This window comes from Dama dama, chromosome 32 (genome assembly GCF_033118175.1).
Source record: "Dama dama isolate Ldn47 chromosome 32, ASM3311817v1, whole genome shotgun sequence".
In the NCBI taxonomy this organism is placed as follows: domain Eukaryota; kingdom Metazoa; phylum Chordata; class Mammalia; order Artiodactyla; family Cervidae; genus Dama; species Dama dama.
The window spans coordinates 32,566,332-32,585,527 of record NC_083712.1 but is presented as its reverse complement, the minus strand read 5'-3'; the positions used below and the strand labels follow the sequence as shown (position 1 = coordinate 32,585,527).

The 19,196-nt window shown below is 39.7% G+C and overlaps 1 protein-coding gene across 4 annotated transcripts in view; it reads right to left on the bottom strand.

Moving 5' to 3' along the window:
* Positions 1 to 19,196, bottom strand: part of RBPMS (RNA binding protein, mRNA processing factor) — a 197,998-nt gene that overhangs the window by 96,327 nt on the left and 82,475 nt on the right. For all 4 annotated transcript variants that reach the window (XM_061134506.1, XM_061134503.1, XM_061134505.1 and 1 more), the window contains exons 3-4: positions 18,416 to 18,454; positions 17,147 to 17,209 (exon numbers count right to left, since the gene is read on the bottom strand). In XM_061134506.1, the coding sequence (XP_060990489.1) occupies positions 17,147 to 17,209; positions 18,416 to 18,454 (102 nt within the window). The remainder of the gene's footprint in view (positions 1 to 17,146; positions 17,210 to 18,415; positions 18,455 to 19,196) is intronic.

Here is a 19,196-nt window from a genome sequence, read left to right as displayed (position 1 = left end):
GAGAATGAATAAGTGAGGAGAAGAATCCATCAGATGTAAACCATATTTCATACTTTTCCTAAATAAGGGCATTGCTTGCAGAAACAACAGGACTGTTAATACAACAGCTCGTGCCGCTGGGTCACTGCCCATTGAGAAACCCTCAGACCGATTACGCCTTGTTCTTTTGCTTAATCCAACTACCTCAAAGTGTTTGCCCTGGATTTACCTTAGAATAATCTGATTTACTACTCACTGTCCTCCTTGCCTAAGCAGAGTCATCTGGAAAGAATGTGTCCCTTTCCACGGTAACGTATCTAGATCAAGCTTTCAGAAAGAGATCCCGTTCCAAATGATGTACTCTGGGTTACATGGTTATGCCCATCAGAGCTGGACTCTGACCCACTCCACAGACTGATTTAAAAGTCTTCCAAGGACTTCCCTGGAGGTCCAATGGTTAAGACTTTGCCTTCCAATGCAGGGAGTGAAGGTTCAAACCCTGATCCAGGAACTAAGATCCCACAGGCCTCAGGGATGAAAAAACCAAAGCATAAAAGAGAAATAATATTGTAACAAACTCATTTTCAATAAAGACTTTTAAAACATAGTCCACATTAAAAAAAAAAAAAAACTTCAAGTAAAAATCTTCCAATAAGCATTACATTTCTAGATGTCTTATGCGCTCAGTCATGTCCAGCTCTTTGCGACCCCATGGACTGCAGCCCGCCGCCAGGCTCCTCTGTCCATGGGATTTTCCAGGCAAGAAAACTGGAGTGGGTTGCCATTCCCTTCTCCAGGGGATCTTCCCAACCCAGGGATTGAACCCGGGTCTCCTGCATTGCAGACAAATCCGTTACCATTTGAGCCACCAGGGAAGCCCAGATGTCTTGTAGCCCCTCATTTTTAACTCTTTGAATTTAAAAAAAAAAAAAAAAAATGTAGAATTTTGTTTTTAAACCAGATATTCCTTAAAACACAATGAAGCTTTATCTGGTTTTGAGAAGTTCAGTGAAAGAAATACCATGTCCACATCTAAACTAAAATGTCTCCTGAGGTTTACCCTTGATTTAAATAAAGCCTACGTATTGAATAATTCCTCCTCTGCTAATACTGTGGAACCAGTTCAGGTCTGAGTGTCATAATGGAGCCAGCTTGGCCAAGACAGAGAAACCCATGATTTTCCCTCACTAGCCAAACTTGGCCTGGAATAAAAGAATTTTTATATTTCCTAGGCCACTTAGTAAAACACAGTTTATCTCTGGCTTCACTTTTGTGTGAAGAGCAGAATTCAAATTCAGATCGTCTCAACACTTAGCCAGACTCTTACAGTAAAACCTACAACTAGTTAAGGTTAGGTTTTATCTGACACAAAAAATGTGGGAAACCTTGTTTCTGATGCCCCTCCTCCGCAGCCAATCTAGAAGGATCAAAAAAAACAAACAGAAAATTGTCTTGGTGAATCTCCTTCCATATATTGGTGGAGGAAACAAGAAAACAGGTTCTCTGGAAGAACGATCACTTGCAGCGAATTATGACGACAATTACAAGGAGATATTTCATTCAGGGTCACAACCAATTCTGAGTAGAACTTCCCTCCCAAAACAGACCTAAAATGTAGCAACTGTCTAGGTTTTGAAGTCTGTCCGTATGCATTCATATCGACCTCCACTACTGATCTTGGGTATGTTTTTTAACTTCTGTGCCTCAGTTTCCTAATCTATGAACTGGGAATAATAACGGTCCATACATCACAGGGTTGACTATAAGAAAAAAATGAGTTCTGCTCCATGATTAGATTAATGTCAACCTATGAAACACTCCTGCAGCCCAGCTACCATGGACTGATGGGGTTTCTTCTCCACTGGACTTTCTGGAACGGTGCTTCTACCATGTGTAAAAGAGAAGGATGCCATTCATATTCCACTATCAGACTTTCTCCAACTACAGGAATCAGGCTACCTGAGCTGCTGTTTGAGAAACTAGTGCTGTACAGGTTCAAAGTATTCTTTAATTCTCCGTGGTTTCATTTCCCCCACAGGGAACGGATGTGTGACCTTGGAATTCTCTAGCCTATGTCTACTGGTTTCTCACAGTCTGAGGAGCTCTCTGCTAACTCCAGAGACTGGATCCACCATGGAGGAGAATTAGGTAAAAGTCCTTTGGATCTGGGTCTCTGTACCATTCACCTCAGCTAAATTTATTTCTTTTCCAGTAAAGCACACTTTTTGTGAGGCAGCTCTCCCCACCCCCGCTGGTACATAACCATGCCCTGGAAGAATCTGCTTTGTATAGGATGACTATAAAGTCATGACAGAGCCTTTGAAAATGCTATAAACTCCACCTTTAACTTGTCAACAGAATCAGAGTCAAACGGAGTTTATTTTCCAAAGGGCTGAGAGGGCATGATTGTTTGAACTTCTGCCACTATGTTCTCAAACCGTCCTGAAAAGGATGATTGAGAGAGCTGGGCCCTGACAACGTTAGGAAGGGGATGTCTCCACTTCAAGCGCAGTCAGTTAACCTGTTATAGCACTATTTTACAGTGCTGCTTGGAGACAAATAATATTACATGGAAGGCAACGCAGGCCAGAGTGCAGAGAGCATGCGTCCACTCAGGAATCCTGACGTTAACATTTTCCCTCTGAACGTACACGGGGTCAACTCTTCTGGTGGGGACAAAGGCATCTCTTGGAATCCTTAAATCACAAAGGCCTAATGCGACTTGCGCTGCCAGCAGTCCCTGTTATTGTTTAGTCCCGAAGACTCTTTCCTGTCTCATTAACGGGACAGTGACTGTAAACTTAAGCATCTCCTCACTCCCCCTGGGCAGGGGGAGTAACAGTGGAGTAAAAGGCGGTAATTCAGCTATCTGCTGAGCAAAGGCATGAAATGGCTCTCACAATGAAAGCTTAAAAGAACGTAGATACTCGGCAATGGTTTTAAGTTTCTGACTCTGGGAAGATTTTTTTCAATTCGAGGATAATTGCTTTACAATGTGGTGTTGGTTTCTGCCATATAACAACACGAATCAGTCCTAAGTATATATGTGTTCCATCCTTACTGAACCTCCCTCTCACCCCTCCACGTCATCACAGAGCCCTGGGTTGAACTCCTGGTGTTATATAGCCACTTCCCACCAGCTATCTGTTTTACATATGGCAATGTATGTTTCCATGCTACTGTCTCAATTCATCCCGCCCTCAACACATACAGAGACTGTTTCCTCTCCCCACTGTGTCCCCAAGTCTGTTCTCTAGGGCTCCGTCTCTGTTTCTGAGAAGATCATAACGTGACATGGAGCAAACCTACACACAGTCTTTTGACAGTCCACATCTGCTTGAGGGTGGTCTGTGACATTAGTCTGATGTCTGTGGCTCCTCCGCTGGACACCGGAGGAACCTCAGAATTTTGATGGTTAACTTATTTGAGGAATCAACAAAGGGGTTCTGCCTTAATCAACTACTTGGTATTTGTCCAAAACCTTATAGCTGTCACAGCAAAAATTTCAGGAATTAAAGAGGTAGCCTAAAGAAATGTAAGAGATAAATTGTGCTAGGCCAAGGTAACAGATTCCTAGGGTGTGTGGTTCATCTCTGTAAAGCCCAGATCATGAGCTTAAATCCGCGAATCTGGCACTGAAGAAAAAGGAAAGCTAAACGATAAAACTAACAAAAGAAATCACAACCCTATCCCTAGCCATAGTGTATATTTCTAAACCAGCCAGTCTAGAAAATATATACAGCTGCTCACACAGTGTATCTGATGAAAAGGCAAGGGTGTTTATGTTCAAATTCCTATCAATTACAACTGGAAAATAATAGTGTAAATCTCCTTTCCTAGTGATGGCAAATTGAGGGCATCACTTTCATTAAGGCCACACACGTGTTTACGCAGCTTGTGCAAATCACAAAACCCAGAATTAAACTACAAAGGAGTGCATTTCTAAATGCTTATTAATTCTGAATCCAATGTATCATGAATAGAGGACTTGGTCCTTTAAAGATAAAAGGGTACTGGTGTTTACTAGTGTTGAGACTAAAGTTTCAAGAGTGATGTCAGTTCTTTAAGGCAAAGAATAATCACACTAATTACACACTAATTTTCTAATTACTGCAAAGAAAGAAACCAACACGCTCTTGCACATATTAGGTGCATGCCAGGAAAAATAGACAGTGGATATATGTGAGTTTGTGTTACTAAGGTACTTTCTAAACTCTGAGATATGCTGAATGATGAATACTGTGCAATATAAACAGTCTTGGAATTATAAAAACCAAGTATTTCTATGTCTACATAGAAATGCCTATGAAGAGTAAGTCCTACTTATGAGGTAGGCAGGCAAAGAGAATGCATTTAACACACACTTCTTTCAGGTTCACAGACAGTGCATGTTAAGTCATTTGAGCACCCATCTTAAGTTTTTGTATATGCTTCAAGGATCGCTGTGCAAAGTTTACTTTGGGTCTTTATTAGTGACTGGTGCAGAAGCAAAAAGGAGGGGTGGGGGGAGAACAGTGGTGATACACACAAACCCTACAACTGAAAAACAAGGCAGTTGCCTAAATGTTCCAAAACCATTTTGAAAGACTTCCATTTAAAGATCAGATACAGCCCACAATGGGGCTCTGAGAATATTTTTACATCCCTATTTCTGCTCTCTAGTTTATCAGCAATGAACAGCCCTCACCCCAACAGGATCCAGTGGACTGTCCCACACTGTGTGTGTATAACCAAATTTAGGATAATCTTAATGACGTGAAATACCAGGAAGAGTCAAAAACATGTACCTACAAGTTATGTGTTTTTCAGCTACACATCAGGAAAAAGATGAGTCTTTAGAAAATAAAGGTTTCATTACATGTAAAGATTAAACGTATTTTTAAAAAGTCTATGATGGTATATCCTCAACTTTATAGACGATAAAACTGAGTTCAGTCGTTGTTGTTTTTTTAACCAATAAGTTACTTATTTTGTCCCCAAAGTCAATTAACATGACGATAGATAAATCGATCTGTGGGGGGGAAATGTGTTCTGATGAATACAACAAAAATAAAGAAATTTAAAAAAGAAGGTAGGATTTGCTCCTTAAACTGGTTTTTAAAAAGCCTCAAGCCCAGACCATCAAATGGCTTGCAGGCTCTTTTCAACCAAGAATCTGGGGCTTAAGCAAGAGTTAGTTGAAAAGAATGTAAACAGTGAAGTCCAAACTTCGGAAGTTCACTGCAAAGTACTTCCTGTGCTGCACAGGGAGCCAAAATAAAGTGAGTCAAAGCGGATCTCATCTCTGGGCAACGTGAATCAGCACACCTCCTCCGCTCCATAGCGGCACCTCAAGGACGCTTGCCGGGATCTGACAAGGCAGAGTCCAAATTTCTCCCTCTCTGAAAGGCTCGTCTAGACACAAAACTCTCAAGAATCACACTGGCTGTTACATAAGTTCCTATGGAACTGATGGGGGCAGAGGGGGAGGGGAATGGTGTCTCTGGTTTTAAACAGATTGGACTGGAACCGGAAATGGAGAGAGCCATGTGCATCGTCAGCTTAACAGAATAAACGCGAGATGAGTGTGTGCTTATTGGGCTCACAGTATTTCGGAGGCTTTTTTTTCTTTTTCTTTTTATAATTGGCAAAGAATTGCTTTACAATGTTGTAATCTTGTGTTTCTGCTGTAGAACAACATGAAAGAGCCGTATGGATACACATATACATCCCTTCCCCTTTGAGCCTCCCTCTCTGGATACTTGAATATTAAGGACAACACTATTAACTTTGTTTCCCTAAAAAACTCCAAGGATTGATACATCAACTTACCATTAACAATACTACAAAACAAATAAATGTTTGGAAGGACTCTGAACCCACTATCATTTGGGATTCCACAGAAATTACTTTTAAAAACCAAACTGTGGAAAAGGGGACTTAAGGAATTAAAACCAGTTCTTCTTGACAGTGATCACCAATTATCAGAATTTTTACCATTTATTGAGTACTAGTGGCTTTAAAAATACCTGCATCATTTAATTTGATGCCCTAACCTTTTGTGATAGGTACTGTCAGTATTAACGGAAGGAAAATTTAGGTGCAGAAAACTTCAATTTAGTAAGTGGCAGAACCTGGATTTGAGCCAGGTCAGCCTGCTTGACACCTTTATTTATTACACTGCCTTTGACCAGAAAGCCCTTCAGACACGCTAAGTGGTTACCAAAAAGATACACTTTCTGTTCTCCTCTCAGCCACAATTTAGAGATTTAGTACCTTTTCACAGGTATAAACTTAGTGTTATGCACAAATACAAAAAAAACCACCCACTTAAATCCAATACGCAATATACTTTTAAAATCAGTGAATTAAAATTCATTCTTAGAGGTGTGTTAGGTATGTTTTTAGAATTTGGTGAGCACCCCCACAGATAAGCTAAGAAGACACAGCAATGGTTGGCAACAATCAGCTTCTTACTGTGAACTTCTCTAAGAGTTTGCTCCATTGGTCATTTGCTGAGCACCCTAAGGTGTGTAAAACAGTCAGAAATCTTTCATAATCTGGTTGTTCACTTTTTCCATTGAGGTGTATCTATGACCTATAACCTAGGATGGGCTTTTCTTGCCTTCTATTCAGTTTTCCTTTATTGGCAGTGTTATACCGGCCTTCTAAATGAATGCTAAAATTCTATGAAAAACGATACTGTAATAATTCCATTAACCATCACATCAAAAAGCATAAAATACCTAAGAATAAACTTACGTAAGAAAGCAAAAGACCTATACTCAGAAAACTGTTAAGATATTGATGAAAGAAATCAAAGATGGTACAAACAGATGAAGAGGCAGATATACTAAGTTCTTGGACTGGAAGAATCAATATTGTGAAAATGCCTATGCTATCCATATACAAATTCGGTATAAACAAGTACAGTCACTATGGAGAACAGTATGCAGATTCTTAAAAAACTAAGAATAGAGATACCACATGCTCCCATTCCTGGCATATATCCAGAGAAAAGCATTAATTTAAAAAGATACATGTACCCCAATGCTCACTGCATCACTATTTACAATAGCCAGGACACAGAAGTAACCTGTATGTCCATCGATGGAGGAATGGATAAAGATGTGGTGCATATATCCAATGGAGTATTACTCAGCCTTTAGAAAAAACAAAATAATGCCACTTGCAGTCACATGGATGAACTCAGCATCATGCTGAGTGAAGTCAAAGACAAATATCAAGACAAATATATGATACTGCTTACATGTGGAATCTGAAAAAATATGCTACTAGTAAGCCTATCTGCAAAACAGAAGCAGAGTCACAGATACAAAAACAAGCTTATAGTTACCAAGGGTGATGTTCACACTTGGAATTTTCTACCTGACTGTATTTCCCAGAGAAACTATTTGGATCTTTTCATTTAAAAACAATCTTTCAAATCAACTTGCCACAATGCCTAGAAAACCAAGACATACATCCTTTTATGCAATGTCAAGGTTACTCAAGGTATCCCTTAATTTTTCCAAACAGCTTTCTATTGAAACTTATCACTACATTTTTAGAAGAGAAATTTTAGTCAATATATTTCATGGTTTATTTTTCTACAGATGTTAGCATTTTAAGGCAGATTTTATTATTTTTAATATACTAAATTAGTTTTATGTTCACTAGAATTATTTCTTATCCTCTTATTCCCATGTTTATAATGTATTAGATGTATGTTTCACATTCTAGAAACATTTACTCTATCTCCTCCTATTTTTAGGTATAAAACAATCCTTGACTATTTGTGCTTCTCTCATTTTTTAAAACGTTTCCATGCAGTAAGAATTAAAGTCTTTTGAAGCAGCAAGAAAAGTTTGTATTTAATCATAAAGAAATACTGTATATATGTGAAAGGACATAAGAGCAGAAATTTACAAATGTCCTGTCAAAATAACCTATTCCACGTTAAGTCCTACCCCCACTCCCCCAGGTTTTAAAAATGTTCTAATGCATTTTAACTATACAAGAAGGCATAGAGTTTCAGCTGTGTGGACCAAAACTTCAAATCTGCGTAGATGTCAGAAACATTAAGCCACTGTCATTATGATGGTTTGATCATTCACTAAGAAGTAGAAGAGTGATTTTACAGCAAAGACTTCCCTGATGGCTCAAATGGTAAAGAATCTGCCTGCAGTACAGGAGACCTGGGTTATAATTAATTCTGGGTTGGGACGATACCCTGGAGAAGGAAATGGCAACCCACTCCAGTATTCTTGCCTGGAGGATCCCATGGACAGAGGAGCCTGGCAGGCTATAATCCATGGGGTCACAAAGAGTCAGACATGACTGAGCAGCTGACACTTTTTCACTTCACTGAGATTTAAAGCCCCAAAATATGCTGCACTGCAGAATAATCAGGAATGTATATGGCCTAGAGTGTCAAGATCTTTGGTTCTAAAACTAGCTTGGCTTCTTGACCAAAAAGAATCCTAGCCAATAACTCATTCTTTATACTACAGGATCTACGAAAGCTAACGATATTTTCTTTCTTTCTTTTTTTTGTTTTTGTTTTGTTTTTTTTTTTGGGGGGGGGGGGAGGAACCTTTATTTATTTATTTTTTTTTTTACTTTTTTTTTTTAAAATTATTATTATTTTTTTTTTCCAGTGGGTTTTGTCATACATTGATATGAATCAGCCATGGATTTACATGTATTCCCAATCCTGATCCCCCCTCCCACCTCCCTCTCCACCCGATTTTCTACTTTCATTTACAACAGGGGCAAAGAGCTTCTCAGCATTTCTGAAATACCTGAAGAACCATGGAGAAAGGGCAAGCAAGGTCAATACAGGATAGCCTTTTAAAGAGAGTCGAGATAAGTTTAAACACGTAGATCCTCAGGGGAAAAGAAAGGCTAGAATGTGAAGTCTGAAGGCGGTTTCACACAGCCATGTAATGTTTGATGAACTATTTCACTTAGTGAAAAGCTGGGCAGAGTTGAGATTTCCACATGTATGTGTCACTGGACTAAACAGGGGTTTATGTACAAGACCCTGGCTCTTCCTATCTGCCTCTTCCCTTGGGCAACTCTTGATGCAAACTCTTCCATCTACTTTTCCTTCTTCAACGTCCTTAGAATGTCTTTTACTAGGATCCCAATTCCTGCTTTCCTACATGAATGCTTCATAGACTTAAATAACCTCCTTTTCTTCAAAGACTAACTGGGAATTCAACAAATTCCCTACATTCATCTTCAATTGCTCTTTCAGAACAACTTTTAATTTCTATGTTGCAGTATCCTTAGCGAGGTTCTGTAACAATCCAAAACTACAAGAAAGAGCAGACCGCAGCCCCCTTCCCCCACACACATGAAAAAAAGGGGGCCTATTTCACATTTCTGTGAGGAGGGTAGCCTAATTAAGCTGTTTGCCAAGCCCCAAGTGCACACAGTTGCTGAGAAAAAGAGGAGGATCCAGTCATCAAGAAAGGGCCCAGGCAGCCCTAAACTCAGAGGCAGCCCCCAATTCAGTGAGGTCAAATGGCTGCTTCCAAACTGCAAGTCAAGAGTAAGCAGTTATCAACAGATTTAACAGATAAACACTAGATCAGACGCATGATCTCATCTGGCAGCCCTGCACAGTTCCCAGCTGGGATCACAGTAAATGGGCCTCTTCAACTGCTCTGGGCAACAGGCTAAGAGAAATTCAGGGAGAAATTTTTAAACCTGATAAGAAACATATTGACAGGGTGCCTGGTGAAAGGGGAGCTGAGACAGGCCATCTGGATGCTTGTGCATGTGAAAGGTTTTGTTTAGTGAAACAATTCACCTAACTCACAAGCTGTACAAATATTAAGATCAAAAGTCCTGACTCACACAAACTGTCAGCAAAACCTGTGATACAGGACACAGAGACTGTCCTCCAAACTTCTGTTTCTGTGTGGCCAGTACCTGTCTCAAGTTCCCCTGGTATCACTCAGCGCTCAAGAGTTTGTACATCTTTTCATTGAGAAAATACATTCAGGTAATAGGTTCAGAGAGACACTGCTTTGCCAACAAAGGTCTGTCTAGTCAAGGCTATGGTTTTTCCAGTAGTCATGTATGGATGGGAGAGTTGGACTATAAAGAAAGCTGTGTGCCGAAGAATTGATGCTTTTGAACTGTGGTGTTGGAGAAGACTCTTGAGTCCCTTGGACTGCAAGGAGATCCAGCCAGTTCATTCTAAAGGAGATCAGTCCTGGGTGTTCATTGGAAGGACTGATGCTGAAGCTGAAACTCCAATTCTTGGCCACCTGATGTGAAGAGTTGACTCATTGGAAAAGACCCTGATGCTGGGAAAGATTGAAGGCAGGAGGAGAAGGGGATGACAGAGGATGAGATGGTTGGATGGCATCACCGACTCCATGGACATGAGTTTGAGTAGGCTCCGGGAGTTGGTGATGGACAGGGAGGCCTGCAGTCCATGGGGTTGCAAACAGTTGGACATAACTGAGTGACTGAACTGAACTGAATGGGTTCACACTGAGAACATCTGCTTCCCAGGTGGTGCAGTGCTAAAGAATCTGCCTACAGTGCAAGAGACTTGGGTTCAATCCCTGGGTCAGGAAGATCCCCTGGAGCAGGAAATGGCAACCCACTCCAGTATTCTTGCCTGGGGAAATCCCATGGACAGAGGAGCTCATAGTCCATGGGGGTCACAAAGAGTCAGATAGAGTAAGCATGTAAGTATTTTTCCTTGACTTCCCTTTAACACTTTTCGAAATAATATCCCTATTTCACAAGTGAGAAACCTGGATAGGAATAATGAATGAATTATATCCAAATGTTTAAAAACTCAGTAGTTGGAGAGCTCAAGCTATTCAACTAAACTTAAGTTATGCACAAGGCCAGAATCACTGTGATATATATAACTGTAACGCTTACTTCAATGCCAAGAATTTATGGAGATGAAGAAAACTATGTATTCCTGATTACATCAGTTTTTTTTACACATGCGACACTACCCAGTACCTTTTCAGCATGCTTTCTTACAAACTACCAAAGGTTTTTCTAAAAATTCTTTTTACCACACAGTCAAATAAATGTCCTCAGTAACCAAGAAATAATTTAATACTATATATCCTCAAGTCCTCTTCATTTTCTTCTTACTAAGATAACTGCTACATTTTCCCTCCTCAAAATCAAGTTGCTTTTTTCTCTTTAATCCAAGGTCTATCGAGACCTTGAGAAAACACCTTTTCTTCATGTGTGGCATATTGTATAGGAGAGAATACAAAATCCTAGTCTTATTAAATGAATCATGTAATGGTTGGCTCTTCCCTTCCCTTCTTTTATGAACAGGTAAACAATTATAGGCTTCCCCGGTGGTTCAAACAGTAAAGAACCTGCCTGCAATGCAGGAGACCTGGCTTCGATCCCTGGGATCAGGAAGATCCCCTGGAAAAGGGAATGGCAACCCACTCCAGTATTCCTGCCTGGGAAATCCCACGGACAGAGGAGACTGGTCGGCTATAGTCCATGGTGTGTCAAGAGTCAGACATAACAGAGCGACTAACAATTTCACTTCTCCACTTTAAACTATTTAAGGGTAACACAGTTCCATTACTTTTAACTGACATTACAGAAATGTTACTAATCCCCATTAAAAGAAACAATATTTTAAGTCATATAGGATCCAAGAGAAATCAAATCTGCAACTGAAATGATCAACTGTACTACTGAAATTAGTCAGAAGGTATTTATCAAGAAACCAATTACCACTTCACACCTAGTAGGATGGCTATTATTTAAACAACAACAGAAAACAAGTATTAGTGAAAATAGTGAAAACTGGAATTCCCATACATTGCCAGTGGAATATAAAATGGTACTGCCAATATGAAAAAGTTCGGACGCCTCTCAGAAAGCTAAAAATATTAATATCATATGACTCAGCAATTCAACTTCTAGGTATATGCCCAAAGGAACTGAAAAATAAGGACCCACTTATTTGTAACCCACTGTTCACTGAAACATTATTCTCAATGGCCAAAAAGTGGAAACAACTCAAGTGTCCATCAACAGATGAACAGATAAATGTGGAATATACATCCAATGGAACACTATTTAGCCATAAAAAGGAACGATGTTCTGATATCTGCTACACAACATGGAATAACCATGAAAACATGCTAAGTGAAAGAAGGCAGACACAAAAGGACAAGTATTTCAGTTAAAAGGCCAGTTAAGAGATACAGAATAGATGACAGGTTACCAGGGGTCATAGGAAGGGAGTAATGGGGAGGTATTGCTTAATGGTTACTAAGTTTGTGTTTGGGATGATGAAATGATACAAATAGTGGGGACAGCTGCACAACATGGTAAATGTATTAAATGTACACTTTAAAAAAAATCATTAAAATTTCAAATTGGTATATATGTTTTACATACTTAAAAAGTGTAACATACCAAAAACCACTGAGTTGTACCTGAAGAAAGCTACTTTAAAAAGAATCCAAGAGACTTGAGGGTGCAGTGGTCATTAGAGATCACTTAGGTCAGTGAGTTCAGATTGGAGAGTAAAGCAAACTGTGACATCCCAAGCAAGGTTCAGCTGTGAAGGCAATTTGTAGTGATGTTCATGGTTACACTGCATCACACTTCTCAAGTTCTGATAAATTTATAATGATGCCTTGGCCAATGACAACTATTTAAAATAAGGTGAGAAGGGGTATCCAACAAGGCCACATACAACTCTTTAAAGTACTCTAGATGAGTGAATCTCAAACTCCAACGTAAGACAATGCCTGCCATGGAAATGGATATAAAACAAACCACTGACAGGTCTGTGGATTTTAAGTGTTAACTTCCAATCCTTGTTTATGAAACACAATTCCGGCTACAAAGCAATGGCAATATCAGAGTTTCCACAGTTGGCAGCAGTAGCTAGAGATGGTTTATTTCACCTCTGCTCAGGGTCCTTACCTCCAGCCCAGTCTTGTTTACTGTGTTTCTTCCTATTTTTACTAAATTAAGACTGTCAATATGGCTGTACTTGACTTACATTCCAAAATTAACAACAAATCTGAAAAATAACTAGACAGCTTGGATTATCAGCTCCCTCTTCCATCAGCATGGAAAATGGATAAAGTCTAGCACAGCAATTATAAATGTGAATGAAGGTAAAGGGCAGGTTAGATATTCTGCTGTCGGGTTAAAGAATGGATGGTGTTTGTAGTCATATGGATTAATGAGATAACAGATAACTTGAAGGCAAGTCTGGGTTTGGGTTATTTTTTTAGCCTAACTTGAGTGTTTTTACTATAAAACCAAAATATACTGTATTTACTTTAGAAGATTTGACTAACCCCCTGATAAAAGTTCAGTGTTACCACTTAATTCAGTCTGGGCATGTTTTTCCATAAAATTATCAAACTGACTAAAGCATAGTCCAAAACTGGAAAAAAAAAATAAATGGATTTAAAAATCACTTCAAGTCATTTTGGGAAAAGACTCAGTACTCATAACTGAAACAGACAGTAACCAAGACAGACAAACAACAAGAAGAGACGCTCTAAACATGGACAAGTGGTTTATAATACTGTTAACAACTTTACAAAGAGGGACTTACTGGAATGAGGCTTACGTTTCTCAATCGTGGAAAACAAAACATTACAACACGGAACTTTCCCCCAAAGGAATGCGAAGGAAAGATCTTAAGGGAAGCCTGGACGAATGACATAAGGAGAAAATTTTGTAATGGTTATGAGCACCGTATGTTTTTAATTCACCAATTAGAAAAGATGGTGGTGGAAAAGATCACACTAGATTGGATCACAGAGATGTGTCAGCTTCATGATTAAGTATGTTGTCCTGAACGGGCCCATGTTCTTTGCAAAGAGAAGAAACCCTGCTCCACGGTCCTGCACCAAACATTGTCGTGGGCATCTGTCCTGGACAATGAGACTTAAATCATCTGTCATTGCCACTAGGAAAAATGAAGCCACATTCCATGACCAAGCAAACAGCAAAATGTTGTATGAAGTAGACAGAACTAAGATCCAGGAGGCTTCCTTCTAGTTGTAGCTGTAAACCTTCACTTCCTGGCTGGCCCATCCATCCTTACTGGTCTCAGCTCTCTTAACAGGACAGTTTCTAAGGTACCAAAAACTAATACAACAATACTTTTATAAAAGTTAAAAATATCAAGGAACACATCAACCAGCACTTTAATAGATATTCTGAATTCACAAGTCAACCTCTTAGCAGAAGAAAGCTCAGGCTTAAAACTCCACCAGTAAATATTCAAATATGGATGTGAGAGTTGGACCATAAAAAAGGCTCAGTGCAGAAGAATTGATGCTTTTGAACTGTGGTGTTGGAGAAGACTCTTGAGTGTCCCTTGGATGGCAAGGATATCGAACCAGCTGGAAAAGACCCTGATGCTGGGAAAGACTTAAGGCAGGAGGAGACGGGTATGACAGAAGATGAGATGGTTGGATGGCATCACCGACTCAATGGACATGATTTTGAGTAAACTCCAGGAGTTGGTGATGGACAGGAAGGCCTGGCATGCTGCAGTCCATGAGGTCACAAAGAGTAGGATATGACTGAGCGACTGAATTTAACCCTCAGCACTAAGAAAAAATGAAATGATGCTTGCTATACTCATACTAAGGCAAAGAAACAATTTGTGACTATGACCATTTAAACATCTAAAAAATAAACTTGTTAGCAAAACAAAAAAAAACCTAGAATCAACCCGCTATAAAACCCTACTGTTTTTCAGAGAGTGGGTCAATAACATGCTTCTACACAGAGAAGAGAGAAAGTTGAGAAGGAAAGCCTACTTTGTGAACAAGCTTCAACTGCTGTTATTTCCTCTATAAGAATAATGGAAAAATAAAAACCGGTTGTAAATTTCATCTAACAACTGTGAAGGACCCAGAATATTGCTGCACTTAGGAAGAGGCCACCGAAGGGGATGTACATTGGTGTAGCCACCACAAAAAACAGTTTAGAGGTTGCTCAGAATACTAACACCAGATTTGCCATGGGATCCAGCAATACCACTTCTGGGCATGTATCTGGACAAAACTATAATTCAAAACGATACAGGCACCCGACATTCATAGCAGCACAATTCATAATAGCCAAGACATGGAAGCAACCTAAATGGCCACTGACAGATGAATGGAAAAAGAAGAGGTGGTACGTCCATGCAATGGAATACCATGCAGCTACAAAAAGAACGTAACAATGCCATCTGCAGCAACATGGATGGACCTAGAGATGATCACATTAAGTGAAATAAGGCAGAAAGAGAAAGACAAATAAATACCACATGGTATCACTTACCTGTGGAATCTGAAATATAACACAAATGAACTTAATTCTGAAACAGACTCAGAACAGACTTGTGGTTGCCAAGGTGAGGGGAAAGAGGGGAGGAATGGATTGGGAGTTTGGGAATAGCAGATGCAAACTATTATATATAGACTGGATAAACAACAAAGTCCTTCTGTATAGCACAGGGAACTATATTCACTATCTTGTGCTAAACCATAATGGAAAAAGAATGTATATGTATGTATAACACTTTGCTATACAGCAGAAATTAACATTGTAAATCAACTACACCTAAATAAATTTTAAAATTTAAAAAAAAATTTAATTAAAAAAATTAAAATTAAAAAAGAGAAAAATGCCACCTGGCTAGAATGAAAGGAAACACTGCCTAAATGGAAATCCATTTTAAGTTTAAAATTTGGTTAGACTGAGAAGATTGACTGTATCTATGGTTTTGTGAGTTTTACATCAAAATGTTTAATTATACACTGTGCCTCAGCATGTACAGCTGAAGGAAATAATTACATTTGTTCTGTGGGAGAAGAACAGAGGAAGCAGTTATTCTGACCAGGAGGTCACTAGTCCAAATCCAAAAAATCCTGAACTCTCTGGACTTCCTGGAGTCCTCAGAAGTGCCTGTACGCTTTCACGGAAAACCAACAATAACGAGCAAACCGTTCTTCTGAGCGCATGTGTTTTCCAAAGCTGAAAACTCTTTCAAGACTGTGTCACAATAGCACCAATACGCCAAGTAAACAGTCTTCCTCGGAGGCTCCTTCCCTTGGGTCTCCAAGTCAGGAGGAAGGGTCTCTCCTGCAGCCCCCCTCACCACAGGATCCCTGGGCCTCCAGCTAGCAGGGCACCTGCAGGACCCACAGCCGAAGATTCACATAAGCGACCCGGCCTGGCTACACTCGCCTTAGAAGAAGTATCCCAACACTCCTGGCAGCTGCATTCACACCTCATTCACAGCCGCTTAAGTCAACTGTCTGGAGAAGGATGGAGCTAGGCTCTTACTGAGATGCCTCACCTGGATCAGGCGATAGCACCCAGAACTAAATTCTGCTTCCTACCACCTTCTCTCGGGTTCATTCCCCTTAAATTGCTTTTGGTTTTTTTTTTAAACATACCAAAGGGGATTGGGGGGGGAACCTTACTAAAATAAAATTGGTAAAAAGCCTTAAAAATATGGCAAACAAAATGCTTACAAACCAAATACAGGTATCTCTACTCAATTGTAGTTGACTATCCTGTATTATATACCACAATGCGGAATGTCTTCTGGGAAAACAGTATATGCAAATTTTAAATCAATCAGAATAAAGACTACAACCTTTTTTTGAAGTCACATATGTTTTTTTAAAAAAATGTTTTTAGACAGCCCTACAGCATGTGGGATCTTAGTTCCCTGATCAGGGATGGAACTTGTGCCTGCTGCATTGGGAACACGGAGTCTTAACTACTGGACAGCCAGGGAAGCCCTTAAAAGCCACATAACAAACAAAACCTCACGTGTTAAAGAAAGCCAAGATTTTGATCTATTCTTGACTTGGGCTTATCCACTGAGAGTATAATGCGGGCTGAAGTAATCTGCATACCACCATGGGATGTGATTGGGCTGAATTAAAATCCCCAGCATCAGGTATCTTAAGCATTACAGTAAGAGCTAGAGACGAGCAAAGTGTTATTTAATAGTCTGCACATCTAACCACAATTTTAGGCAAAATCTCTTTATGGCACTAATTAGAGTCCATTCCTCTTAGATCAAGCAGTCATATCCCTTCCATTTGCTTTCCTGTCCAAAGAGGTTCTATTACTTTCCCTTCACCTCATAAGGAAACCCCCAAAGATGATCATCATTAGTACTTACATTCAAAGCATTCTTGGCAGCTTCTGCTTCTGAGCGACTGTCAAAACTGACAAAACCTACGGGCTAAGGAAAGAAAGAGAAATATGAAGAAAAAAATATCAGGGGATGTCTTTGTTTCTGGGTCAAAGATGACATCAAACCAATAGAGCTCAGATAAAGAAATGACCGCAGGCAATGGGCAGAAATCAGAAAGCCAGTCCAGAAGAATCATGACTCAGTGGCTTAGCCAAATTTCTAACATGGATCAAAGGGATGGTGAGGGTGGTTCTTCAAGGGACAGCTGGAGATTTAGGGAATCATTTGGGGGAAAAAAAAAAAGTCTAGAAGGGGCTGGAAGGTGAGTAGCAGTGAACAAGGGGACAGAGGAAAACTTGGGTGGAGAGGCTCTACTGTCCTAAATCGAATTCACTGTACCTCAGTATCTTCATCTTTTAAAATGGAAAGAGAACCGAATCACCTTTTGGTACACTGTAAGTGCAAGGAATATAATGACACAGTGATAAAAGCCCTGTAGTCTCACTGTATGATCAAAATTATATAATGAACATTTTAATCTCAAATCCCAAGGGACGTTTTTAAAAAGTTCTGTGTTTAATTAGGTGTGTAAACCATACTGTTCCAACTAAAGAGAGGGCTCCTAATTTGCTTTGGACTCAGTATCTTCGAGTCCAGAAGGATGGTTGCAACATAGCTTATAGATGTTGGTTGCTCAGGATTAAAAAAAGCACACAGCTAAAAAATTTCAAGGCACTTGAAGCCGCTGTCAGGTTCACTGATTACTACTTCCATTCTGTACCTGTGCCTTTTATGGTCCATTCTAGATTTAAGACTCTGCATGTGGTTATTAAGGGTTTGAGAGAGCGCCTGATTCTTTACCATCAACTTCTCATGCCGACTGTGAATGAAAAGTCTGACTACGTAACTTTACTAAAAAGCAAAAACAAAACAGGAAAGAATTGGCAGTAAAAGTGAATCTGGACAATAATTTCTTTTGAAGATACAGATCAATCCCAATAGAACCATGCTGGAGGCATTATATTTGCCTTCCTTGAGGATAGTCTCAGATACTCTAGCTGGAGGCTTTGGAATTAGGAATGATTTTCCTCTGCTAATTCCTAATCAATCTCACCCTTAATTTTAGAGCAATTAAAAAAAAATAAATCTTAATGGAAATAAAAAAGGATGTTGAGCCCTTGTGACACTCCTGAAGAAAGTCAATCCAAACTTATTCTAGAAGTGATCACTTATGTGCAAGTTTGAAATGCTTACCTGCTTAGATGTGAGCTTTATAAGAGAACCCTCGTAGCCCTGAAAATAAAGAACTGGATTTAGACCACAAAAAAAATATGCCAGGAAAACTAGCAATTGTAATACCATCTTGCTCAAGTGACAATGAGTCCCTTATGACCACTGACTAACTCATCTTACAAATGTCTGTTAACTATAAAACAAGCTTTATACACACACACACATGATGTATATGCCTAGGTATGTATATATGTGCTGTGTGCTTAGTCGTGTCTGATTCTATGCAACCCCCTGGACTGTAGCCCAACAGGCTTCTCTGTCCATGGAATCTTCCAGGCAAGAATATTGGAGTGGGTTGCCATCTCCTAGTCCCGGGGATCTTCCTGACCCAAGGATAGAGCCCAAGTCTCCTGCATCTCCTGCATGGTAAGATGATTTACCACTGAGCCACCTGGGAAGCCCATACTTGGGCCTAAAAGAGATCAAGCCCTGAAACTCACTCTCTTTGTTTCTTTTCTATGTTCTTATGAAATTGGGAAATAGTAGGAAAATGGTATCTATGTCAACAGCAGGTCTTTTTCATTTTATAGGATAAAAGGCACTCCATTCCAGTATTCTTCCGTGAAAATTCCATGGGCAGAGGCGCCTGGCGGGCTACAGTCCATGGGGTCACAAAGAGTTGGACACAATTAAACGACTGAGCACAGGACAGGAGAAGAAAGGGGGTTAAGAAGAGGATGTGATGACTTGTTCACACTGAAAAATATATTGGCTATAAAACAACAACAAAACACTGATAATG